The following is a 26,939-nucleotide window of genomic DNA, read 5'->3' on the forward strand; positions in this document are numbered from 1 at the left end:
CCAGTGTTCAGCCTCACTGTGCCACCTATAATTGATTTGAGCACCCACACCCTACATTTTTCGGACTTTGTCTCTCTCTCTCTCTCTCACCCTCGCTACACCTACCACTTACACCCGACACACTCACCCGAACTACCTAAACTAGGAACACAGCTTCCTAAACTGCGAGTTTGTCACTCTCTGTACCATAAATTTTCTGGAGTCATTCCGATACTGAGCCATTTTACCTCAAGCAAAACCAACCACATTCCACCTTGTCTACTTCAGTACATTACTATTTGCATGACTGATGCCTTTTATTTCAGTCTTTCTCATATATTTTTTCCATCTTGCTGGTAATAACCGGGTTAGCATTATGGTATATACTAACTACAGCTTACCACTGAACACTCTAACACTCCCTCATCGAGTCTTGTGTTTACTTATCTTCGTCCATGCCTCCCCCATCACCTCGAGTAAAGTTATATCAACAGAAAATCACTACTAATCCAACCTGTCTTGCTCGAGGAATAAGCTAACCTACCCCAATCACATTTAACTTCTAGCGAAATATAGCGACACCAAATCTTATCTAACCTAACATTATCACACCAACACTGCATGGAACATATGACAAAGATACAAACTTGGCCGAACTTCACCTTACTTCAGCTAACCAAAATAATCCAACCCAACCTACCTTAAACCAGTCTATCAAAATCCAGTACAAATCTAACAGTTCAAGTCAATCAACTGTAATATATCAAATCCAATTTAACAATCTAAATAAATCCAAATCCAACTCATCTTCATCTAACCCAGCACACTCTAACCTAACCCATTTCAATCAATCCTACCTTACCCTAACCCACCTAACCAAACTAACCCATCTCACCCCCCCCAAAAAAAAAGCCAAACCTATCCTATTTTTTTTGTAACCCATTCTATCCTAACTAAAGCTAACCTAACTTGCCCTAACCTAATCTAACATACTCATCTTACTCTAACCTACCCCACCTAAGCCTAACCCATCCTAACCAACCTCTACCCTATCTTAACCTTCCTTATCCCACCCTAACTTACCCTACCCTACCCTACACTAACCTACCCCGACCCAACACACCCCACTCCACCCTGACGATCCCCTCATCCCCTGTTGGTAGCAATTAGCCGCTCCATCTTGCTTAGTTCAATCTCTTTAAGCGTTCTCTCATCAGCTCCCTTGGCGTCCTTGTGCAGTCTACGCAGGTTGGGGGACAGCTTTAGGCTCAGTAAGTTGCCCCTGCCAAGAAAAAGCATAATATTTAGCTATTTCATAGGCCATAATCATAATCATCCTAAGCTTCTCCACCTAGAGACAGGATGATTCAAAGCTTAAGCATATGCCCCTATGACAGATACCAACACAGAAATAAAAAGGCCCTATCAATCATTTCTCCCTACCGACAATGATGATGTGACAGATGGTAAGGAAGGAAGGAAGAAAAGAAGATCAATGGTTAGACAGATACTGAGAGGGAAATAAAGACTCTATAACTTATTTCTCCCTGCCGACAACAATTATGGGGTGAAAGGTAGATAAATGTAGTTAGACTGGCACTGACAGGGAAATAAGATAGAAAATACCAATACACAAAAGCATAAAGAAGGCCCTTTTTTTTCATTTCTCTCCACCATCGACAAAGTTCAGGTGGAAGGGACGGGAGGGAAGAAAGGTAGACAGAAAGACAGACGGATAGGGAAGGGAGGAAAAACGGCAGACAGACAGATACTGATACGGAAGGATGGAAGAAAGGCAGACACAGACAGGCAAGAAAGAAGAGCAGATTGTAAGACAGAGATGAAGGTAAGAAAGCTCCTATCAACACTCACTTCTCTCCACCAACAACAATGATGGGGTGGAAGGGGCAGAAGGCGACGCAAGTGGCTGCAACCCTCCTGCGTTGCACTAGACTCTGTACACACAATGGACGGCACTTACGGACGCTGAGGTCGTATACATGCACACGACCCTCATCTGTCACTGCCACAAACACACTGCTGCTGTACGGAGACCACGCCATGCCAGCCACAGCTCCTCCCAGGTCTAGTACGATTAGTGGGGACCTGGGAGTAGAGGGACTGGTTAGATGTAAGGGGAGAGGGGAAGGAGGAGTTGCAACCCTAAGATCATCTGGACGTCAATTAGGTGGGCTGCAGGATAAGATTTTTTTAAATAACTGAACAGAGGAAAGAAAAACAATTGAATAAAAAAAAATAATCCATACACCAGATTACAGATGCCCTTTTCCTACAATCCAATCGGAGTTAAAGAGGGAGTTTAGAGACATTTATATAACTGGGCACGATGACACCTCGTGAAGTCATTCCTCACCAGCACAAGAGTCTAGGAATAAAATATGGAAATATGTGAACCTTGGGAGTAAAGAGAAAATGGGATTATAGAGAAGTAAATCGGGCATTGGGAGCTGATGAGGGCCTGGCTGTAGTGGGGACGAAGACAGCAGGGAGTCTGGGTGTGCTAAACTGACTCTGTACTTTTTTAACCCGTGTACAGTTGCTGAGTTCGTACACGAGCTTTATTTGCCCCTGTGTGGAGTACTGCTTTCATCTGTGGTGGGTCTAAACATATCCAGCTCTTCTAACATAGTGGAGCATGGCTTTTCGTCTCACCAGTTTCCCTCCTCTTAATCACTCCCTTCAATCCCTCTTTGCTACGATGTTGCGTATCTTTCTCTTTACAATCGCTATTTCAATGATCATTCCTCAGCTGAACTGTCTGCTTGCATCCCTTCCGATTACGATGGACCCACAACCCGTACTGCAACATACTCTTACCCCTTGTCCGTTCAGTTTTTTAATGCAAGAGTTAACCGATACTTCCAGTGCCTCATGTACATAATTGGTCACTTCTCGAGCTGTCTTCTTCAGTCTGTATTTCCCTCTGCCTATGACCTCCAGTCTTTTAAATGCAATGTGTCCAGGCACCTCAAAACGAATGGAATTTGATTATGGCTCTTTTGTCGCAGCTGCACGAAATTTGAACCGTACTTATGAGGTCTGAATTACGTCTCCTTGGTTAGTAGTTAAAACAACCCTCCAACTTTACTACACTTGGCCATCACCTGAACTGGAAGAGTTCAGCAACCTTCATCAGCTTATATAAAATAAGCTGCAGTTATTTCTGGCTTACTGAGATCAGGCCATTAAAATCACCAAAGGGTTCACAGAATCTGAACTCCCTGAAAACTCTCTCTCTCTCTCTCTCTCTCTCTCTTACACACACACACAAACTCCTTTAACTCACAAGTGTGCCATGAACCAGACTTTGAGGGTCCAATCCAGAGAGCAGGATAGGAAGACCTGGGTGTGGTGAGTGTTCCAAGCTACCTGTCTGACGGCGGCTGAGTGGGCGGGGTAGCGGATGAGGGCGTGGGTGGTGGACCGAGTGGATACCTGGTGGAAAGGACGAAGTTATTAATGGATCTTACCCTATTTTTGATAGTCTAAATACTAGGAAATTTTTTTCTGATGCAATTTTGTTTAGATGCAAGTTTTTTTCCCATGCTTTTATTATCACTTATTACTAGAAGTAGTAGTAGTAGTAGTAGTAACAGTAGTAGTAGTAGTAGCTGTTGTTGTTGTAGAAGCAGTAACAGTAACTGCATACACAGAGCTGTGTGTCAAGTCTGAAGGGAACTAATACTATACAATAAATTACCATTGTCGTCCTGGATGAAACACACACAACCCCCCCCCCCAAAAAAAAAAAAAAAAAAAAACAGAAGGAATGAAGCTAATAATTAAATAATAACAATACTGCATAAGAACATACCTTCCCACCAAAGAGGTTCAAGAACGCCTATACCGAAATTGCACTTTAAGACTCATACCAATCTAGCTGCGAAATGTTTGGTGTCTGTCGGAGTGAATTTAGAAGTACTGTATCATAAAAAGCAATCTTGTAACTAGAGCCCCTCCCTCCCCCTCCCCCACAAAAGGTTTGCAAACGTATCTTAATGAAGACAAGCATATAGTCAAGCAATGTTGTATAGCATTTAAATGAAAGTTCCCGGATAAGTCACCTGGAAAACCGCACCCGTGTCCACACCCACAAGCAGTGTGTCAGCATCGCCAGGCCGGAACGCTAGGCTGGTCCCAATACCTGTGAGGAAAAAAAAACAAAAAATCTAGATCCATCAATGCAAGAAGTTAGATTTAGGCTGTATTCTACTTGGCATGGAGGGCACATTAACAATTTTTTTTGCTATTTATATCATCCTGTCTCACTGTAGGAACTAAAAATAGAGGAGGGGGTCCCTTGTCCCCTCACCCCGCCCCTTTTAGCCACCTTTTACGACACGCAAGAAATACGGTGGCAGAATTCTTCTTAACCGCAGAGTGGTAACACCACCCCACAGTGCTGCCAGATTTCCCCTCTTCTCCCCCACCAGGGGGGAGGGGGACTGCACTGCCCAGTTGACCCTCGTGCAGTGTGGTGCGGTGAGGGGCGGACCCTTCTCTCCTTTGAGGCTAAGATACAAGTAAATGTGTGTGTGTGGATGAATAATTTGGTGGGTGTGTCGTCCTGTCTCGGCTACCCCCCTAAGGAGAAAAAACCTAGGTATATAGATAGATAAACACATATCGTTTTAATATCGACATAGTTTCCTTCAGTAATATTTGTGGTGGTTCATATATACTGCTCTTCTTCCACTCCGACAGACGATTCTTGTGTGTTGCGGCCATGGCTCAGAGTTATCCATACCTATTCTGCATCATGTATTCACCTCCTACTCCTACTGCCACACCCACACCCACATCAACAGACTGAGACGTCCCTCCAGCACATACGATACCGCCAGCTGAGTTTCTAGTGGAGTGCTATTTACTGACAACCCTGTATAAGAGAGTACTGACGTGTAATGTGTAGGGTTACTCAACAGGGAAGTGGTCGTCCCATATTTCCAAAGCCACCTCGATTAGACCATAATTCTACTGCAATTTTATCCCTCTATCTGTTTTTCTCTTCTCTTGCTCTCTAGACCCAATCTCACTCCATCTTAGGTGGGGGGAGGGGGGGAAGAGGTCTGGATGATGATGATCATCATGATCATGATGTATTTTGGTGGTTGTGGTGGTGGTGGTGGAGGGGATGAGGTGACGCTGTTCGTAGCTGAAAAAGACTCTACAGCTAACCGTAATGCTTTGCCATGCAATCTTATCCTGCCATGGAAGTTCGGCTGAGTGATGGTGGTGACAGAGGAGTATAGGTGAAGGATGACGGTAGTTAAAGGTTATAATATAGCATCTTCCAGAGAATTATAACACATATAAATTATTTAATACCTTCCAACGAAATTTTATCGTGATGTAGAATTTTTGTGGAGTGGTGGTGGTGGTGGCCATACTGGAGGAGCGCCAAGGATGCTGACAGTATGTACGAGCGATAGCAAAGGTTTTTAATTAAAGTACTATCTTAAGAATTTTTGGAGAACTCTGATTTGTTAACTACCTTTTTAAAAAATCATATCCTGATGCGGAATTTTAGTAAAGTGCAATGTGGGACTGGCAGTCGAGTGGTGTGGAGGTGAAGGTGATGACAGTAGTTGTGATAATGGTAGAAAGACCTTACATATACCTAATTTTAACACTCTCTGATGTGGAATTTTGTGGAAAGGTAGTACTGGAGATGTGGATGATATGACAGTGGTGGAGAGGAGTACTAAAAAACGAGCACATTATAAAGAATTCAAATACCTTCCAAAGATATTTTATCCTGGTGTGGAATTTTAGTGGAGTGGTGGTGGTGGCAGTGTTGAAGTGGTGGAGGTGGAGGGGTGGATGTGAAGGTGAGGAGGTCTGTGTGGAGGAGGGAGGAGGTGTGGAGCAGCCATTGCGTCACCCTGCCATCTAGCGACACAGAGTATAAACACAGGTCCTCCCCTCCACTCGTTGACACCCACTGAACCTGAAGGAAAAAGTAAACATGGGGTATATCGTCATCATCATCAAAAGTAAACCCATAATCAGTCATTTTGTTGTCATCGGCATCATCTCATCATCATCACCACTATCGTTCTCCCCTACATTCGCTGACACCCACTGAACCTGAAATTAGAAGTGGAAGTTAAGGTACATCATCAAAAGTAAAACGATAATCATCATCAGCGTGTGTGACCGTGTGTAGTTGGTGTGGTGAAGAGTGTGTGTGGTGGTGGTGTGTGGCAGCATGTGGTGGTAGAGGTGGCAGGGAGTGTGGTGGTAGAGTGTCGCAGAATGTGTGTGGTGGCAGAGTGTCACAGAGTGTGTTTGGTGGTAGAGTGTCACAAAGTGTGTGTGGTGGCAGAGTGTGAGGAAGCATGATGTGGCGGAGAGTGACTGGGTGTGTTGGAGAATTACCTGAGCAACTGGGAGAAGGTGCTTGCCGGAGAGTGTGGTGGAGAGTGTGGTGAGGGGACGTGATGGCCAGCGAACATCACACATCACCACCGTACCATCACTCCACCCAGCTGCTATCAGGCTCCCGTGCTGGTGAGAGGATATGGTAACAGGGATTAGTGTTTGCTTTCATCTGATGGAAGTGGGACAATCCTTCAACTGGGATACTAAGTCGTGGTTGCATGGAATTCAGTGAGCGTTAGTTTTGGGGTAAGGATGAGTCTCCTTGGTTACTAGCCAGATCAGCCCTCGAATCTGACTACATTCAGCCATCAACTAAACTGAAAAGGATTACAGGTCTATGTTAAGTAAAAATAAACGGTCTATAGTCAAGAGTATTATTAGGAATAATTTAAGTTCATTCAATTTAACCACTAACAAGGTATAAAACCGCCATCTCTTCATCTTGATTACTGAGCTATGGCAAAAGATTAACACAAAAATAGGGTGCGAATAGTCAGAAGTGCTAAGGAAAGGATGTAGAGCCATAGTACTATCCTGCTCCGCCACTGAGCTACAGGAACTAAGCCGCAATAGGACGAAAATCTCGGCCTAGTAAAGATGGCTGAAATATAGGCGTTGATTTCTTTTTTTGTTATGGCAGCTTATTTTCTGGAGTTCAATGAAGAAACGGAACAATACTACGACTTTACATCCTTAAAACAACACTTCTTCGTGACTAGCATCATATTATAGTGTTGATTTGTTGTTACAACTTGCAAATGAAGATGGAGAGACGGTAATTTTTCACCTAATTAAGGTGAACAGAATACAGGCGAGTATAAGACTACGCTGAGTTGAGATGGTAACAGGGTTTAGTGTGGATTAGGGTGAGAGTCTGTCGTTAAAGTGGACGCCTTCATGTGGTGCCCCTGATATAACCGGTTGGCTCCACTACCCGTTATACAAACATTCCTCAGCTCCCTCCCTATCAAAAGGTTGAAGATGGACTGCAGCTTCACCCTGCAGTCCATCGGGATCATGTTTCAGATGAACTAGGGTTACAACTAAATCCACTACTACATGTGCACCTGAGTTTAACTGAAGACTTCACCTCGATACAGTAAACGGAGACAAAGTGATGATCAACAAATAAAATAATATCTTAAGAAACAGAAAATCTACGTCAGTCCGCTGCACCTCAAATTTCGTATGAGATATAAATGTGTATTACTGTAAGTCTGTACAAGGACCACTGCAAGACAGGACTTTCTTCCCAGAATCAGAGTGATAGTTAAAGTTAACCCTTTCCCCACGCTACTGAAGTAAGAATTGGAAAGGGGTGTATACTGTCAGAGCAACGCATGTGAAAGTGTTGTAACTGTTGCGTTTGTGTGTCAGTTTGCATTATTATTATGTCCGAACATATGTTTGCATAGCAGTAGCAGTTATAGTTGCAACACCAGGCTCATCTGAACATGAACTCATATGACGACATGCTAGTCCACCATTCTCCTTTCGAGAGTTAAGGTGGGTGGTGGGGGATGCTTGTATAACTGGACAATGGAGCTGCCCGGTTATCTACGTGCTACCGTAAGAAGGCATCCCTCTGCAACACCTGCGCTAGAACATCTAACGGACATACTACCAGCATCCACTTTAAATGTTTAGTAAAAAGTTCAGACTCATGATGCACGCAGACCACAAGGGGTGCGTGTTACCACTGGACCAACGTGGTTCCAAGAGAAATGAAAGGCTTACAGTAAATGTACAGACAGAGCCACAAGTACCTCCCAAAAGTTTGATGAATACATGGGGGAAGAATCGAACTGTCTGAAACGCACACTGACAGAGATAGGGTTTTCATTATACACTTCCAGTTGTAAATTTTTTTTAAACAGAACTGGGAAGATAATTGCTTCTTTGACTGTACACTATAACATAACTCAGGCTGTCAACGTCAATGGTAACCACACGATATTTCAGGTAGTGTTTTTAATTAGTTGTCAGGTACATTTTTAATTAGTCTATCACACCTGAGGATGGAAGGCGAGGCAGGTAACTCCACAGGGTGCTCGGTACACTCTTTCTGGCGTGGCGGGGTTCTTGAGGGTATACAAGCATAGCATACCACCGCCATCACCCTCACCAACACCATCAACTGCAAAAAGAGGGACTATGAGCTGGGTGGTGGCAGCGTCTGGTCAGGTCAAGTAGATGTTCTAATCTGACCTCACCCTGGATCACCTGTCAAGAAAAATAATTACTATACTCTAATCACCTTAACTTGGCCCTGATTATTTTCCTTTTGCTGCTTATTTCACGAAGCTCAGTGGCAGAAGAAGACAATACTGTGGCTTTACATTCTTTCCACGCAACTTCTTCGTGACCAGCACCATATCCTAGTGTTAATCTATTGTTACAACTCAGTATTCAAGATGGAGAGATGGCAATTATAGGCCAAGTTAGAGGAAAATGGGTATAGTGTATCTCATGAAATCTGAATTATACTTTACATTAGGAAAAAACGGGAAGAAGAAGACGTATTCTGACTAGCAGTAAAAATCGTAGTGAACTGGTTGTGGCAGCGTAGTGAAAATGGGAAAGGAAATCACGGTAAATATTTAAAAACCCACACCATAAGAAAAATGATATTAGAAAGAATAAATGAAAAAAAATAAGTAAGAATTAATGATGAAAAACGTGTAAATAAATATTAACAAGAAATAAAATTCAAGAGAAAAATATTAGCCTTAATAATATAAAAAGTAGTAGTAGTAGTAGCAGTAGTAGTAGTAGTAGTGGTAGTAGTAGTAGCAGTAGTAGTAGTAGCAGCAGTAATAGTAGTAGTAGTAGTAGTAGCAGCAGTAATAGTAGTAGTAGTAGTAGTAGTAGTAGTAGTAGTAGCAGCAGCAGGAGGAGCAGGAGGAGGAGGAGGAGGAGGAGGAGGAGGAGCTGCAGTAGTAGTGGTAGTGACGATGATGATAATAATAATAATAATAATAATAACAATAATAATAATAATAACACTAACAATAATCCTGGGTTCGAACCTGGAGTATAGGCAGCAGCGAAGAGGTCCGGGTAGTGAGGAGACCAGCAGACGTCAGCCAACAGCAGATACCGAGACCGATCATGGTGAAACTTCCATAGCGGTAGCAGGGAGCCCTCCAGTGGCCGGTACTCGTCACTCCCATCCTCCCAGTACCGGAAATCTGTAGTACCGGGACCTGATTAAAATATGTAGTACCGGGACATGAGTAAAATATGTAGTACCGGAAATCTGTAGTACCGGGACTTGATTAAAATATGTAGTACCGGGACATAAGTAAAATATGTAGTACCGGAAATCTGTAGTACCGGGAAGTGATTGAAATATGTAGTACCGGGACCTGAGTAAAATATGTAGTACCGGAAATCTGTGGTACCGGGACTTGATTAAAATATGTAGTACCGGGACTTGAGTAAAATATGTAGTACCGGAAATCTGTAGTACCGGGACTTGATTAAAATATGTAGTACCGGGACTTGAGTAAAATATGCAGTACCGGGACCTTAGTAAAATATGTAGTACCGGGATATGATTAAAATATGCAGTACCGGCACTTGAGTAAAATCTGTAGTACCGGGACTTGATTAAAATATGTAGTACCGGGACATGAGTAAAATATGTAGTACCGGAAATCTGTAGTACCGGGAAGTGATTGAAATATGCAGTACCGGGACCTGATTGAAATATGCTGTCCCGGAAATGTGGTACCAGGAAATGATTAAGATATGTAGTACCGGGGCTTTGTTAACTCCCAGTACCAGGACTCAATTAACTCTCCCCGTACTGGAAACATGCTGTACCGGTGCTTAATTAACTCTCCCGGTACCAGAAATCCACAATACCGGGGCGAAGTTCTCTCTCCCAGTACCGGACATCTGTGGGACAAGGACTCGATTAGGTTTTAAAAATCCAGGTGACAGATTTTACTCAGGTTGCAACTCTCCTGCGATTGGCGAGGTCTGATGCAGCTTCGGAAAACGTCTGCAGTATGAGAAGTCTTTCCCAGGCTGAGTATATCATTTTCTTGCAACACAGGGAATAAAATCAATCCCCCTGCTCAAATGACTGGGGACTGTTGCTCACCCGTACACTATCAAGGGTCTTTCCTAAACAGCACAGATTTAACTTAAGATACTTTGTACATCATCATCCACACCTCCTTTCCTACGTCAAGGTGGGTAAGGTCCTGACAGCCAGAAAAAATTGACAGAATGAGGTACTAATCAAAGTCTGCTCAACTGAAATAAGCCACACTCCCATTCGCTAACCATTCAAACCCCCGGACTCCTGGATCGACCTGATAAGTCAAAACACATTCCGCATGTAGCATCACACTCACTTATCTGACAGAGCCAATCTGATGACTGACATGTTTAGGGATGCCAGACTTTAGGCATACACTCCTCCACATAATACTCATCCAGTCACATCGATTGCTGGTCAGATCCCTTGCCTTGTTAGCTCCTATACTTCTCGTTCTCACACATTCATTAACCATATCTATCCACTTTCTTCTAGCCCTACCACGCCTCCTCCCACCTTCAAATCCGCTCAGATATACCCTTTTAACCACTATTCAGGTGGTAGGTGATGACGACCATCATCCACACAGCTGATGTATTGTTGCCTACTTCTTCCTTGACCTTTATCACGTTGCCTACTTCCTCCTTGACTTTTCTCTATGTCTGGCCTCTTCTCTTCCTATTTCTCTCATTTTGTCACTTTTTATTCTTCATTCCACTTCAGGTGACTACACTGTGTAACAAACCTAATGGCTTCCTGTAACACAGGAAACCATTTACAACTCTATGTGGTAATCATATAACCAAATAACAAGGTGATGTGGAGTCTACAACGGTGTCCCCATTAAATGGGTGGAGAACAAATGCGGCATCCACCCAACAGCCAAACCTCCACAAGCTGTGGCAAGGCACTGTCTCCCACAAGGGAACATCAGTTCACTGCACGGGTTTGGCCCTGCAAAGACGGTTACTTGATTGCGTTGATGAGTCTGCTCGGCCAGAGAGACTGAAGTTACTCAGAAACAACAACAGCCTTTAATTCACACCCATTCTTCCCACCTGACCATAACACTCTCTTCAACTCTGGTGTCCACAGATTTACTTACTTCGGATCATTCACGAATCACATCTGAACAAAAATGTAGCCCTACCATAATTTCCTGCCGTGTCGATAGTTTTAATCCTATTTCACGGCGGAGGTAATGCAGTTTATCCAAGTCAGTGTCGTTACATCACGGCACCGAAGGGAATGCGTAACTTGTTTTGGGAATACAGTACACTAGAAATAAATTAAAAAAGGACCCTCACGACCTTATTAACAAATCAGTCAGGAATCTATCAGTCTGTCTACCGAGCTATGCATGTATCTATCTATGTATTTATCTATCTCTGCCACCCACCCTGTGAGATGTCGTCATATATATTCTGGTTCACCATTCTCTCCACCACCTTGACTGCTCTCTCCAACCCCGGAACAGCACCCAGGGCCCCTCCAGCCCCGTGTTTCCGGCTTGAGGGGGGCGGCGTGGTCTCTAAGTTGTCCCAAGTTAAGCCAGGGGGAGTCTGTTGATGGGGAGAGAAGGGGGAAGGGTTACAACTTACAAGAAACAAACGTGGGTAGATAAGTATAGGAAATCCACCTTTTTCTGTATGCTGGATTCGCCCCTGCCCTTCTTGAGAGAGAGAGAGAGAGAGAGAGAGAGAGAGTGTGTGTGTGTGTGTGTGTGTGTGTGTGTGTGTGTGTGTGTGTGTGTGTGTGTGTGTGTAAAGAGAGGCTGGGGGGAGCAAAAGGTCAGAGTAAGAAAGGAGGTATTTTTAACCAATAATTAAAGCATTCTGGGAAAAGAAAGGGGAGAGGGTGCGGTTAGGGGGAGAAAAATTATGATGCATTTTGACACAGATCCAAACAAACAGGAAACACCATTATTCCCGTGTTTTATCATCGTTCATTGTGAAAATCTTGGTATTACAAACCATAACAAACGTGATTCAGACGATAGTTTGAAAATGAGCTGAAATATATAGAAAACATACAGAGAGAGAGAGAGAGAGAGAGAGAGAGAGAGAGAGAGAGAGAGACAGTGTGTGTGTGTGTGTGTGTGAAGAGGGGAAGGAGGCAAAAGGCAGAAAAAAAACTGAAGGGGGATCGAACCTACTGGTATACAAGGGCGTCTCCCTGCACTATACATCATTTACCTTGGCCCCGTCGGCAAAGGAAGCTCCCTAACACCTTTCCTGAGCGATTTACTTTGCTTATTACATTCTGCTGTCCTATTCTGTGTTATACAAATCCTTCCAACATCGCCATACTCTGCATACTTGAAATACAAAAGGATATTAGCTCGAATAGTATCAAAATCTTGTTCTTGCTCATCATTCAAGATGGAGTAACGGGAATTGTACGTCTAATTAAAGTGTACAGTGTAGGGTGTTCTAACTTTTACAATACGACGCGCTGGAGAGGGACGCCTTCCCGTGGTGGTACTAATATAACTGGGTGGATCCACTGCCCGGTTATACAAACGTCCCTCATCTCCCTCCCTATCCCCCGAGAAAAGGACGGTGGACCGACGGAGAATTGCAACATCAGCCTGCACTCCACTGGGTTGATAATACGAATGAACCTGGGGCTACGACTACTGTACTACCACTACTACCACCATTACTACAGATTTCCAAAACCAGAAAGTCGACATACTGTGATTTATTTTATCGTTCCATTTGACACAAAAAAAAACGATAATGATAATGATGACGATGACGATGATGATGATAATAATAATAATAATAATAATAATAATAAAAACAATAAAGAGAATCAAACGCTTCTCTATCGTTCACTATGGGAAAGACACAACCAGCAAACGAACGCCCAAAGCAGCCTGTACGTACTGAAACAAACCCAGATAAATGCAAAAGGTGGAGTTGCATCAGTACCGAGAGTCAGCGACACGGATGAACGCCTATTAATTTTGTCCCGTATTTTTTTCCCTTCCTTCTTGCTACCTCCGGACGATTTTATTCAGCTACGAAGAGTTCCATATTAGTGAAGGCATTATTTAAAACTGTATCTACCCCCCCCCTCCCCTCACCACCAGTTCAAAGTCTCTCATGAGCTGAAGAAATTGGTTAGAGACAAGAATAAAACAGAAAACATGTGTTCGGAGCGTAGGGATTAATTACATCCACATAGTAAAACTGTATTGTAACTTTCTAAGGATACAGTGCTTTCGGTTCAACCTGGACTCGGTTCAGGCACAATGACGAAGTAACGGAGATGTGATTAGGCGGTCGTAGTAGTGTGCCTGCAGTTGTGAGAAAATAGCCGAAATTCGTGTGTAATCAGTGAGTTACTACTGCTGCTGCCGGTAGTGCATTACCATTCTCACGAAATGCAGTGGCCACAGAATTCCTCAGTGACAGCATAGGTGGGACACAAGTGGTGTGCGGCGAAAAATGAAAACACGAACTGCTAAGCCCCAGGGAACGGACTAAGAAACTATTCTAGGCAAAGTATATATATATATATATATATATATATATATATATCCCGGAGGGAAGAGTAATGGCAAGGAACGAGTACACAGCAGTAGTGAAGTAAACAGCGTTTCATTATCCTGTTCTTTCCCTCTCTCTCTCTCTGACTTCCCCCTCAGCACCACAACCTATCCCAGCACTCTAGCATTGTGCACGATAAAACAGGGTGAAATGAGCACTGCTTTATGGGACAGTCATAATTCCTGGGGCAGTAGTTTTCAGAAGTCTTAAATCTTGTTCCTGGCACCCTCGTTTTCTCGGCCAATAAACATGGGTTGTTCTAGTTGGGTTGTTAATGACATTTTCACGAGCACGCGCTTATTCAGACTGTCACCCAGAGGGGCACACATACAAAGCATTTATAAACGCATACATATATATACATAACAATAATAAAGACAGCTTCAATCATAATCGGTGTTAGTACCATGTATGTAAGCAAAAATTCTTCTACGACGGTCAATAAAATATTAATCTATCTATTGCCTACATAAGCACGCACGCACACACACACACACACACACACACACACACGTATAACTTTAAACATATATTACCCCTTGTGAGGCGTAGGGACCCGAGGTTGGGCTATCCTTATCAAGACCATTTAATTGTTGGTGACCAGTCTACACTCCTGGAAGCATTACGTGATTGAAAAGCTTGTGGATAAGAATCGATGCGCCTACCACCGTACATTCACGCAGGTTCACGCTTTAAGACAGTGTAGTTTGTTCACCTTAAACTGGCGAGAGATGCATAATTTTGTGGATAATTTGTCGTAGCTCAATGGCAGAATATTAAGCCTCCACATCATTCCCATCGCACTTCTTCATGACCAGCATCATATTCTAGCGTTAATCTCTAGTTTCAGCTTTGCTTTCAGGATGGCGAGATAGCAATTTTAGGCCAAGTTATAGTGGACAGAGTACAAGCCATTTAATCCCTAGGGATTAATTCACCATGAAATATTACAAGTTTGCGGGTACTAATACTGGATGACACATTTAGATATTATTACAAACCGCACTGGTATGTTAATGACAACCGTAGTTTGGACAATTGAAACACAGTAGCTACATTATGTCATTATGTTCCAAGTGTAACCCATCATTTTGTTGAGTCACATATTCAAACTGGCATGCTACCCTGAAAACCTGAGTGAAGAAGTGACGAGCATGTACTGCACCATGATACGTCACGGAAAGCCTAGAAGCATAAGTGTTTATCATATACCCAGGCTCAGGGACGATTGTATTCTGAATTGTTATGTGTGCATAGCATTGTTGGGGTATATGACTAACGATGCCCAAGATCTGTGTATGTTGCAGGCTGTCTTTAGAAAATGCATATGTGTCTGTGTAACCGTCTACCAATGTGCTTAGAAGAGTTTGGGGGATGATGAGTGGCAGCTTCATGGTGATGAGTGCATGGAAGTTTGTCTGATGGCAAACCCTTCGATGTGCCAGGGAGTTAGAGACCAGTCAAACCATACACTGCTATTGAAAGCACTGCAGACAAAAGGGCATGCGTTAAAAGACCCAAGGACTCATAACCGAACTGCTTGCAACATATTGATGAGCCGCAACAGTTTGATGAACAGCAGAATAATCTTTGATGGATTAGGTCTGATACATGTATTGCAGCAACTCAATGAGCTGTAAACAGATGGACAATGACAATCTGGAGGGCAATGCCATGATGTCCTCGAGTGGTACCGCTGGAGAGGGACCTAAACCCTCTAAAGGGAATGGGTAATCATCAGGGTGTTTGTCAGGGTCAGTCAGTTTTGTCTGGGTCAACATCTTCACTGGATGGTTAAGAATATGCAGTACGTTGGAGGCAGCTCTGGAGTCCCTTGGGTGGCGGAAGGGGGGTAGGGACTCAATGAAAGGCATCTTGGCGAGTATTTTGGCTGGTGGGTCCATACAACGGAAGTGGCGGGGAAAGTGCTGGCCATAGAGAATGCTTCCTATTTCACGTCTGATTCTGCAAATGTAGGGAACAGAGAGACTCAAGGTTACTTTTGGTCTTAAGCGGATTTCCTGTTCCTTCTTCGGCAGATTTCTGTCCATCAAATAAAATACATGCACAAATACTGCATCGTGCATAGAATAACATACACATAATTCTTTCATACTCTCTCGTTATGCTACAAAGGGCATTTTCTTTAATCTCTCTCTCTCTCCCAGCACACAGATCAGCCCGCCCCAGTTCCGATCCCCGCTTTGAGGTGTGGAAATCTAAACAGCTGATGGTGGCGCTGTTTGGAGGTGGAAATCACAGGGTCAGGGCAGAGGCAGTGTCCTAAACTGTCCACACACACGCCACACACAGCAACCCGTCTTCAGTGGGGGATTAGAGACTATATACGGGTCGGTGGTCGCTTTGATGTACTTTATTGATGAGTTTATTCTCGCTGTATTATACTTATTAGTTTTTTTTTTTTTTTTGCTCTGCTTTATTGATGGGTTTATTTTCGTCGTATTTCACTGATTAGTTCATTTTCGTTGTACCTTATTTTATGTTGTACTTTACTGATTAGTTTATTTCGCTGTACTTTATTGAAGGGTTTATTTTTGCTGTACTTTATTAATTAGGTTTTTTTTTTAGGACTATATATTGACTGGTTATTTTTATTCTAAGACACGCGTCCATTCTCTCACCTTTTCTCTCTCCATAAACGTTTCCTTACTACGGGTTTCAGTACCAGGCACCTTACTTTAACATCCAGCACCTTATTATATCTCTCAAATATACACATATACTGTATATACACATGTTTACCTCTCTCTCTCTCTCTCTCTCTCCTATCTATCTATCTACCTACCTACCTAACGATCTATACCTATATATCTATCATCTATCTACCCATCAATCAATCTGTATCTATCTACCTATCGATCAATCATTCTATCTATCTATCTAACTGTCTACTCACCTCCCTCTCCTCATCCTCGTCCTTCTCCTCATCCCTGTCCCTACTCCTCGAGGTAAGGTAGTGGTGTCGGTATACCTGGTGTATCTCTGCCGGGCCCACCGTCACACCGTAACACGTGCTGGGTGGCGGTTCAGTCTGAACACCCTGGCTCTGTGGAAGGCCGGTTTGCAGGGGTTAGGAGGAGGTTGAGAGATGTGGGAGGAGTTAAGATATGGGTGAGGTCAGGAGGGGTTGAGATGGGGTCTGTAAGGCGTGGTAAGGTAATGAGAGGGGTGTGAGAAGGTACTGAAGGAGTTTGGAAGATCTGGATGGATTGAGAACGTGCGAGCGAGTTTGGAGTTGACGTAATAGGGTTTGGAGGGGTTGAGAGGACGCGAGAGGGGATGTGGAGCGATGTGAGAATTGTGAGAAGAGTTATGAAGATAAAGGTGGGGTTGAGATGGCATGGGAGAGGTTTGAGAAGACAATGAAGGGGCTGAAGTGGCACTGAAGGGGATTAGATGGGGTTTAGAACGACATGGCATGGGGTGAAGATATGGTAGGGGTTGAGGAGGCTTGGGAGGGGTTGTGGATGTGAAGGTCTACATATCTTTATAACTTTTAGTATTCACCATTCACATAAATAAATCTACGGCGCCAATAAATTAGTATTACTTTTATAAAACTTTGAAAAATTAGTTGATAATGATACCTGCACCAGACAAACAATACATATATGGAAATAAATTCATGGGACAAAACGAGCTAACAACAACACATACATACAACCCGATCATTTCAGTTACACCGTGAAACCACTTTTCTTACTGTGCGTGAGCGATTATACATAAGTACCTAACCACAAACAATGCTATTAATAACAATCAAACCCAAGTTATGAACATAAGAGAAAAGAATAAATGAAGCATACAAGACGGCCGATGCTAGATAGCTCTTACATCCTGATTCTCTTTTCCTTATTCTGAGCATGTGTGTTCATTTGTTACAGTGTATATACAATATATACTGTACATACATATACTGTATATATTACAAACGTTGCTTAAAATCACAAAAATGCACAAATTTGTTTTTAAAAATTACAAATCAGACCGATATAAACTACTGTACATTTTGTCTTCCCCTTACGAGCGTATCTACTAATCTGTGACACTCACTGGCTGAAAGTTGAAGGGGTTGAGTTGGGAGAAATAAAGTAGATGAATAAACAACATCAACAGCCAAGATAAAATATATATAACAACGAAGATTAAAAAAATATAAGAAGAAACGTAAACGGCAATGTAAATTTTGTGTGCTTACTCTATGTGCGAATCTGTTGGTCTGTGATACTCTCTCGCTGAAGTTGAATGGGTTTGGCTGTGAGTCTAGGCGGGCCAGTTCCTCCTCACTGACCATGTCCCGGTACACCTCAGCCATCAGACGACGAGCCTCGGCCATATCAGCACCCTCGTCTGTTTACATAGGGATTAAAGCAGCACGTGGTAAGAAACAGTGGGAAGGATTAGACTACACAGTAACGGCGATGTAGTTGTTATGATCAAACCGGGTACTATATCTGTCTGTCTGAATCTGTATCTATATATCTTGTGGATGCCTGATCAGACTCACACTGGCTTATACACTGCATACGGATCCAGGAAGCTGTGATTCGATTTAGTACACATTTATCAAAGGTCAAATGTTACGGATCAATGTCAAAGTTCATGTGCAGCGTTATCTCATGAATGCCTGATCTGATTTCTAGTGGAAATTCGCACACACAGCATGCGGGGAGAAGGGAGAGAGTGATTCACTTCCGGTAAAAATCGAATGACCTTTGACTATCTGCAGGAAAACAGAATAACTTCTTCCTAAACCTACACACAATATTAATGACAATTTTAATTCAAACCCGATCAGGTATGAAGAGACATTTTCTTAGCATGCATACATTTATAGATACATAAACAAAATGGCTCGCTAACAGTCTGGTGTCAATAGTCAGGAAACATGAAAAAAAAAGCAAAAAAAAAAAAAAACACACTAGATGTTTTTTTAACCTGAGCTGACCTCGTGTGGGGCCGTGTGGCAGGTCCTCATATTGGTCGCGGTGGATGACCCTGGACGGCAGTGTGAGGAGGTCATAGGTGAGGTCATCGGTGGGCAGGACCCGCTGGTACAGGCCAGAGGTGAGGTTGTAGCGCACCTGGTTGTGTACACGTCCGCTGGTGGAGGTCAGTCGGATTGCAACCTCTGGCTCCCGCACTCCCTGTTGCTGAGTCAAGCCAGGTCACAGCACAAAGATGGAGGAAGCTGAGTTATATAAGGTCAGGTCAAGCCGTCAGGTTACGTTATGTAAGACTCCATTAAATACGGGAAGGACAGTTCAGGTCACTGGACGAAAACTGAGACCATTAGGGGTGTAACAAGTCAACACACCTGGGTTTTGGTAGCTCAGGTCAAGTTAGAGGCGTGAGGTGTTAAGTGGTTTCTTGGACTGGGTCAGGGCAGGTCATCATGGGAAGATTGGGGTCTGGTTCAGTTTAATTCAGGTCATGACAGTCATTACGGTACGAGGAAAGGGTAGGTATGGACATCATGGGGTTAAATAACATTAGATTCAGTTAAACTATAAGTGCAAATAAGAAATCTGAAGTGGATTGGATTGCGTTGGGGTGGGATGGGATAAGTTAGTCTGGGCTAAGTCAGATTAGGTTAGGCTGCATTACATTTGGTTAGGTCGGGTCAGGTCAGGTCATGTAAGGTGAAAAAAAAAAAAGACTCCGGTCATGAGGTGGGTCATCGTTTTCATCACTAAATCACTCATTAACACAAATGAAAAATGAATGAGCCACAATTCTTTACCTTGAATCTTTAATAAATATCTTTTACGACTACTGTATTCTAAGCAACTCTGGAGGTAAATCATTAAGCACTATTATAAAACTTTTTTGAAACTGAACTGAACAAAAATCGAATAAATAAAAAGAAAAATTAACCCTTTAGTACGGTGACGGTTTTATCTTTTTACTTTCAGATTACGAGACTTGGAACTGAAAAGGTCATATACAGAATTTATTGCACGGTCTCCCCTGAGCTAAATAAAATAATGTGGAAATAGTAATAATAATAAAACAGAAACAGTCACCAGATTCAAGACATTAAAAAAAAATAATAATAATAATCACTTAAACAACAGAAAACGTCACCAGATTCAAAATATTAAAAGAAAATGAATCACTTTAAAAGGCCCCAACGGATTCAGATTTACAATAAAGATTCAGTACAACAGTTTACAAATAAAACTAACAACATTATACACCACCAATTTTTCATTATATCAATGACACATTCATAAAAAAAAAATTATTGTGCATTCTAGTCAAAAGTTTATACGTAAAAAAAAATATATATATATATACTGTATATGTCCTCAAAATACGTACAAAAAAAGTTCCACAACATCAGATACATTCCGTCAAATGTTATATGACCTGGTGAACACACTATTAAAAAAAAAAAAAAAAAAAAACTACCAAAAACCAGTTACACATAGGTAGTTTAACCCTTCATCTTCGGGTACAGACTTTTCTGTTTTCCTTTTCCACCAAGAACATGAACTACAGATTAATTTGAGCTGCAAAATACTTACATATCTCTCAACTTTAAGCCCAAGTAAGTTTGGAAGTAATTTAAAGAATACAGAATTCACGAGAAGCACACAGAAAGGTAAAAATAAGAGTAAGGCTAAACATTCAAATTTCTGGCAGGAAAGACGTTACCCGAAGCTTCAGGATTCAAAACACACGCCAAAGCCAAAGCAGAGGCATTTAAAAATCGGGTCTGAAAAATCAATCTACAGGAAATAAAAGCATCTACTCAGCACAATAGGCTTTGAAAATGGGTAACAAGCGTCAATTTATTTAGTGGGGTTATTAGGAGCCAGGTTCCAACGGGCTTTAGTGATCAATGGTGAAGCATTTGAACTCAAGCGGGAAGAAGGGGACGGAATGCCCACCTCACACTGTCCCAACGAAAATGCACTGGGTTGCATTAGGTTAAGATTATGGCAAACTGGGCTAAACTGAACAGGGAATTTTGAAGGGTTTGGTCTGGGTATGGCCTGACGTGAATTAGACTTTGTTATATTGGATTAGGTTCACCCCATCAGCCCGGGTACGTCGTATCTTGTTTACCCCAGACTTCATTCAACTTAGGTGAGGCTTCGCTGGTCTTCAGAGGTTTAAACATCATCAGAAAATAGAGATTGTATGTTAAAACTTGATTAAATTAAATCGATACAGGTGAGGTAGACATCTCTTCCTTCCCCCTTCCCTCCTCCTCCCTGCCCCTGCTCTTACCTGCCCCTCCTCCCCCTCCTCCAGTTCCTCGCGCCTCCTGAGCCTTAGCCTGGGGGCCACCCGGGCCAGCATAGTCTATGGGTGCACTACTGCCCCACAGGAAGACATAATACACCAAACAGTTAGCATACACCACACACACTAACACAACACCGCATTACTATACTACTACTACGTCTACTACCACCACTACTTACCACCGCCACTACTATGACTACAACTACTGCTACTACTACTAACACCGCTGCGACTACTACAATACTACAGCCACCACATAACTACACTACTTCCATAATACCACAATACTACACATTATCACGAAAACACAACGCACCAAACACTAAAATTACATCACACACTCTAACACAACACTGATACCACAACACTAGACCACTACTACTACTATCAAATTACTACCACATCATTTTCACCGCATTACTACTAGCCTACCACAATCCTGTAATTACAGCACCACTACGACAATGCTACTTCCACATTACTTAAGCAACACTTCAGTACAATATTAATACTACTACATTACTACCACAATACAATGCTACCACAACACTCACTGCCACAACCACCACATTACCAGGAGAACAAAACACACATCACTTATCCTGTACCACACTAACACACTACCACAAGTACCGCTTTACTACTACTAAAATCGCATTACTACTATCAATAGTCACCATATTACCATAACACTATCATAATACTACTACAGCACTTCTATGACACAACTACTACGCTACCATTACCACGACAAAAGATGCGAAAATACAGCAACTCTTCTATCACTACAACTACATTATCACTACACTAGTACACTATTACACTACTGTCACTACCACAATACTGAAGCTAGCACAGTACTAGTTATCACTTTAGTACACCATCACAACCATACACAACTATCTGCTACCACAACACAGCTCAAAACTCTTATCACTTTGGTTACACATTCATCTAACTTTCTTCTATTTTATTTTATTTTTTTAAAATAAAGTAGGGGGAACACGGAGTACCAATTACAGAACCGATTACTTAATTAAAAAAAAAAAAAAGGCGAAACTACCAATAAATTTCTATAAAAACTTTAAGAACACAGTTTCGCAGTCAGACTTTACTGTCTATTATGCGAATACTCCAAAACACCAATCTTTTAAATCAGTAACATCTTTTGGTTTCCTAATGCCGTAAGAAAATCGACCCTACAAATCTGGGGTTTCGAACTAACGAACGAAACTCCACCAAATTGATTATTACTGATCACTTTCAGAAGATATCATTCAGTTTTGATTATTATCCTTTACATCGCCAGGGTTACGAACTTACAAAACGACAGTCCAACTCACATGATTAAGATTAATTTTGAAGGTGATTTATAAACTTGACATTCTTTTACACTTCCGTGGTTCCGAACTCATAAGGCGAAATTCCAAACCTACGATTACTGTTCATGGGTCGCGCTATATCACTAAGTTTTGATACAGTGTCGACGTAAGGCAGTAACTGACCCCTGAGACTGATATTGGCGCTCACTCAACAGCATCAGAGTTCGTTCTAGCGGTATCACCAAGTTTTTATATAGTTTCGAGACAGCATGAAAAATTAAATAAAACGAAAAAGAAAAGGCTGACCCAAGAGAAAAACTAGGAGCAAACCCAACAGGGACTGGGTTCGGTGAATGTGGATCCAAAATGGCTGAGTTGGTTTAGACTACTACACTACGACAATGTACAGCCACCCGCCCTAATCCTATCAGTGGGCCTTTCAATACAGGATGGTCTGTAAATAGCGCTCCATTGAAACACACGACGACAACTTTTATGATCATGGGGCGGTTGTCTGCTGGTGTGGGCGTTGATATAAGACAAAAAATAAAATAAATAAATAAAGTTAATGATGCAGTATACAGTACACACTGATAACGCCAATTCGCCCACACAATTCACGAGAAATCGCCCAGTGGAGTGGAAGCGCAGTGTTAAATATGTATCACCCTGTATTATAAGCTCTAAAGACGCCTCGCAAAGCTACAGTTACTGAATTCCAGGAAACACTACGACGAAGAAAGCCTGCGTTTTAATTCTGTCGAGTACACAGGGGTAATTTTGGTACATCCCAGTCTTCCTCCACAACACAATCCGCAACACGCCCTCAATGGTACTGGAGGGGGAACAGGAACAAGGTGAAAACTAAGAGTCTGGCCGGCCTAGGAATCAAATTTAGGTTCTTCTAGCTGCAAGCTGTACGTGGAGAATAAAGCACCACCGGCTTCCCCACGCAGGAGGGTGGCGATTAGCTCTGAATCTCCATAAACCGACACGATTTGGCTGGATGGCTGTACACCTGATCTATTATCTATATACTTCTCACTTTACCTTGGCTTAAAACTGTCATCTCTCCATATTGAATGCTGATATAAAACAACAGGTTAGCACTAGAATGTGATGCTAGCCACGATAAAGAGCTATGGAAAGGATATCAAGTTGCAGTTGTCTTTTTTGCGTCACTGAGCTACGTGATATAAAGTTTGAAAGGACGAAACTCAGGGCGAAGTTAAAGTGAAGGAACTATAATACGGGTACCACACTACTCACTAAAATACCACACTACCACAAGCAGTTAAGACACCCAATATATTAGAAAAAATAGTCTTTTTATCAAGTTTGGCAAGTCAATGTTTAGTTACAAAAGTTACAAAACGTTTAGATATAAAGAAGGTATTTATAAGAATATTTTATAGACCCAGGCAATTTAAGTAATGTTTATATGTGGTTTAATTCCAAGATCAGTAAGACACCCATAAACATAAACCATTTTAGTGATACATTAGCAAGTTAACAGACGCAGAAACAGTAGTAAATGTACATAAGCCATTCCCAATAGCAATAACTTCAAAGTACAGAGGAAAGTTTGTAAAGCATGATATTCAGAGAGGAGAGAGAGAGAGAGAGAGAGAGAGAGAGAGGAAGTTTAGACATGAGACCGACGATACAAAAGACTTCAGCTCGATTGAAACTGCCTACTCAGAATGATAAATCAAGGAGTACAGTGCCAGTGAGGTGAACTGTAATTAAAAGCATGAAGTATGTAGCAGGGCAAAGGGTAAGGTCGCGTTCAATAAGGCATTCAGGGGGAGGGGAGGGGCTAGTGTCATAATTTGATTGGTTCCCTGTTATAACTTATGATTTGGTTTTTGGAGGAAGGGGAAAAACGGCGAGCTGATTCTCTCTCTCTCTCTTAATACCCGGTACCAATCTCAGTTACGAGAGGGAACTAATCGCAAGTCTGTTCGTGGATCTGGTCTCAGGTTCAGAAAGGCAGTTGCGTCGAGTGGGTCTAGGGTCGTATTATACTTGTTCCGAGATTTTACAACACCTCTTCCTTGGCGATACATTTGCACATTAAACGTTAATATCCTCTTGCATGTTATCAGTGCCACCTATGTCAACATTAACACGATATATATAACATACATGAGGCGTACTATGCAAAATGAATCACAAAGGAGGAAATGATACAGAGCCTCCTATGCGTTCAGTGGGCCAAAACAGATGAAGCATTCTGGGAAGCCGGGAAAGATAAGTTCAAACACGCAATATCCAACTTAACGTGGTATTTATGGCAACTGGGTAAGCTTTCCCGTGAATAACAGTACTCGTCAAAGAGAAGTACAGCAAATTGCTCCATAAAACAAAACACAAGGTGAAAATGATGGTTATTTAAAGATCAACGGTGGATAAGCGACCGCTAGTGTCTTGCAACGAACGGCACAGTGAACCGTATCAGTAAGCTCTCCTTTAAATACTGTTCGTTGAATTATTATTACTACTATTATTATTATTATTTTCGTAATTATTATTATTATTATAAAAACTTTCCACAACCTGTGGGAAGTTTTCTTATTTTTGTCAATATTCTTATTATTTTCTCTGCATAAAAAGTTAATGCCCATTAATTGGAGGTTCTCTGGCCAAGAGCCTTATCAACTTTTTTCAGGTTAATCGCCCAGCTGGCGGCTTCTTCTGGCCAAATATGATGGCAATCCATCAACCAGACCACCGAATATTATTCAGAAAGTAGGAAACGGATTCCGGGACGCGGTCTCAAAAACAGCTTAAGCTAGCAGCAGAAACTTTATTACAACATAGCCTTAAGGCGGACGCATTGCGGAAAGGAGAATGGTTCCAACGGGTTGATTCTCTGAGATCGCCTAGGGTCAAAAAATAGGACTTCTCCTGCTATTTCAGATGTCACCTCCTAGGCTCAGGGCTAAGAGAGGCTGTGGGTAGTTTTTCTTTATCAAAATTGTCCTTAGACAGTTCTACTGTATTCTAGCTATACATTCCTCATTCCTCATAGATAATTAAGAGTGCTTCTTTAAGATTTTCTACTATATAATATATTCTAAGTTAATTAGGTAGTCCGATGGATAGACACAGATGGAGATATACAGATACACACAGACGTAGACAGGATAGACATTGCAGACAGGAATAGATAACAGTTTACATCGCCACAACCGGAAGGGAAGCGTGTGCAAACTTCGTGTCATAACAGTACACTAAAGCAGCATCTCTTAAACTAACAAAGGCAGGTGAAAATTACGGGTATTTCCAGATGATCCGTGAAATAATGACCACCGCATTCTCAAAACTTACGACGCGATGTAACCTACTCTTCCCTCCCTTATCAAAAGCACGACAAACGTACGAGGGGTAAAAGAAAGGTAAAGAGAGGTCTCATTTCCCCGATTCCACCCGCTAGAGGGAACTGAAGCACGCACACATAACATAAACAAAGAGAAGCACAGAAGGCGGCGAAAAAGAAAATGGTGTACTGTGTTGCCGAGTCATTCGCGTGTTGCCACATTTCCTTATTACTTCCTGGCACATAATAAGTTCCTTGGTGTTGCCTTCCTGTCCCTCCGTCTCATACCGTTATTTCTTTATACACTGTGGATATTGCCTTGTTTAATCTGAAACCAGTTTAGCTGTAACTGACGTGATTTAACATTCTCTCTCTCTCTCTCTCTCGATGTAAGCCACGGACACATGACTTTATGTATTATCGTCACACACACACACACACACACACACACACTACGAAGAATTAAACAGCTACCGTTAAGGATGGCAATGTCCTTTCACTGCCGATAACAAAAATAAATCTCAAGACAAATATTTCAGAGGCTTTTACAACAAAAATAGTCTCTTAGAAGTGTGGCAGGAGTCGGAACATGTGCTTAACGTTGGTTCAGGTACCCTCGGCGCTCATACTGAAATTCTTATATTATGAAATTGCATAATAATAATAATAATAATAATAATAATAATAATAATAAATCTGGGATGTAAAAATTTCGAGTGTTCACATTTAATACTGCATCTACGCTATGTAACCAGATATAATACATGGTAGAAAAGACATATTTGACTTACGAACATCCTGTATTTATCGTCCTCCCAGATTAGTCCCCCATTAAACTTTAACCCAGATATGTTTTTTTTTAATGGAGGACACCTGTAGTCTAGTGTGGATTTTTGTTTATTTTCCTTCCTCTGTTCATCTGTATATATATAAATAAAAAAAAGGATCCGACATACGAGTATATGGTGTTAATATATTGCTCACAGGCTGTGCTGTAGGCGGTTTGTTTTTGTCTGACGTCCTGG

At 42.0% G+C, this 26,939-nt stretch overlaps 1 protein-coding gene across 1 annotated transcript; it reads right to left on the bottom strand.

Moving 5' to 3' along the window:
- Window positions 1-1,125: 1,125 nt before the first annotated feature.
- On the bottom strand, window positions 1,126-21,324 carry LOC145399398 (dynein axonemal intermediate chain 1-like). Its single transcript, XM_080272018.1, has 14 exons — window positions 21,253-21,324; window positions 18,962-19,166; window positions 18,212-18,363; window positions 16,899-17,059; window positions 16,748-16,778; window positions 11,835-11,997; window positions 9,414-9,575; window positions 8,397-8,521; window positions 6,382-6,510; window positions 5,740-5,950; window positions 4,065-4,144; window positions 3,287-3,435; window positions 1,852-2,085; window positions 1,126-1,261 (listed from the first exon to the last, which is right to left on the bottom strand). Exons 1-14 carry the CDS (start codon window positions 21,322-21,324, stop codon window positions 1,126-1,128), a joined length of 2,010 nt encoding a protein of 669 aa, XP_080128144.1.
- Between the last annotated feature and the right edge of the window lie 5,615 nt (window positions 21,325-26,939).

Source organism: Coenobita brevimanus, chromosome 49 (assembly GCF_032717465.1).
Source record: "Coenobita brevimanus isolate Jiangsu-jjx chromosome 49, ASM3271746v2, whole genome shotgun sequence".
NCBI lineage: Eukaryota > Metazoa > Arthropoda > Malacostraca > Decapoda > Coenobitidae > Coenobita > Coenobita brevimanus.

Bases quoted from the DNA above. Each gene is read 5' to 3' on its own strand.
- LOC145399398 (XM_080272018.1), bottom strand. From the start codon at position 21,324: ATGCTGGCCCGGGTGGCCCCCAGGCTAAGGCTCAGGAGGCGCGAGGAA. The intron at 19,167-21,252 runs GTAAGAGCAGGG...GGCTTGACTCAG, and splicing joins AGGAGGGGGAGGAGGGGCAG to CAACAGGGAGTGCGGGAGCC. The intron at 11,998-16,747 runs GTGTATATACAG...CCCCATCAACAG, and splicing joins AGAGAGAGAGAGGTAAACAT to ACTCCCCCTGGCTTAACTTG.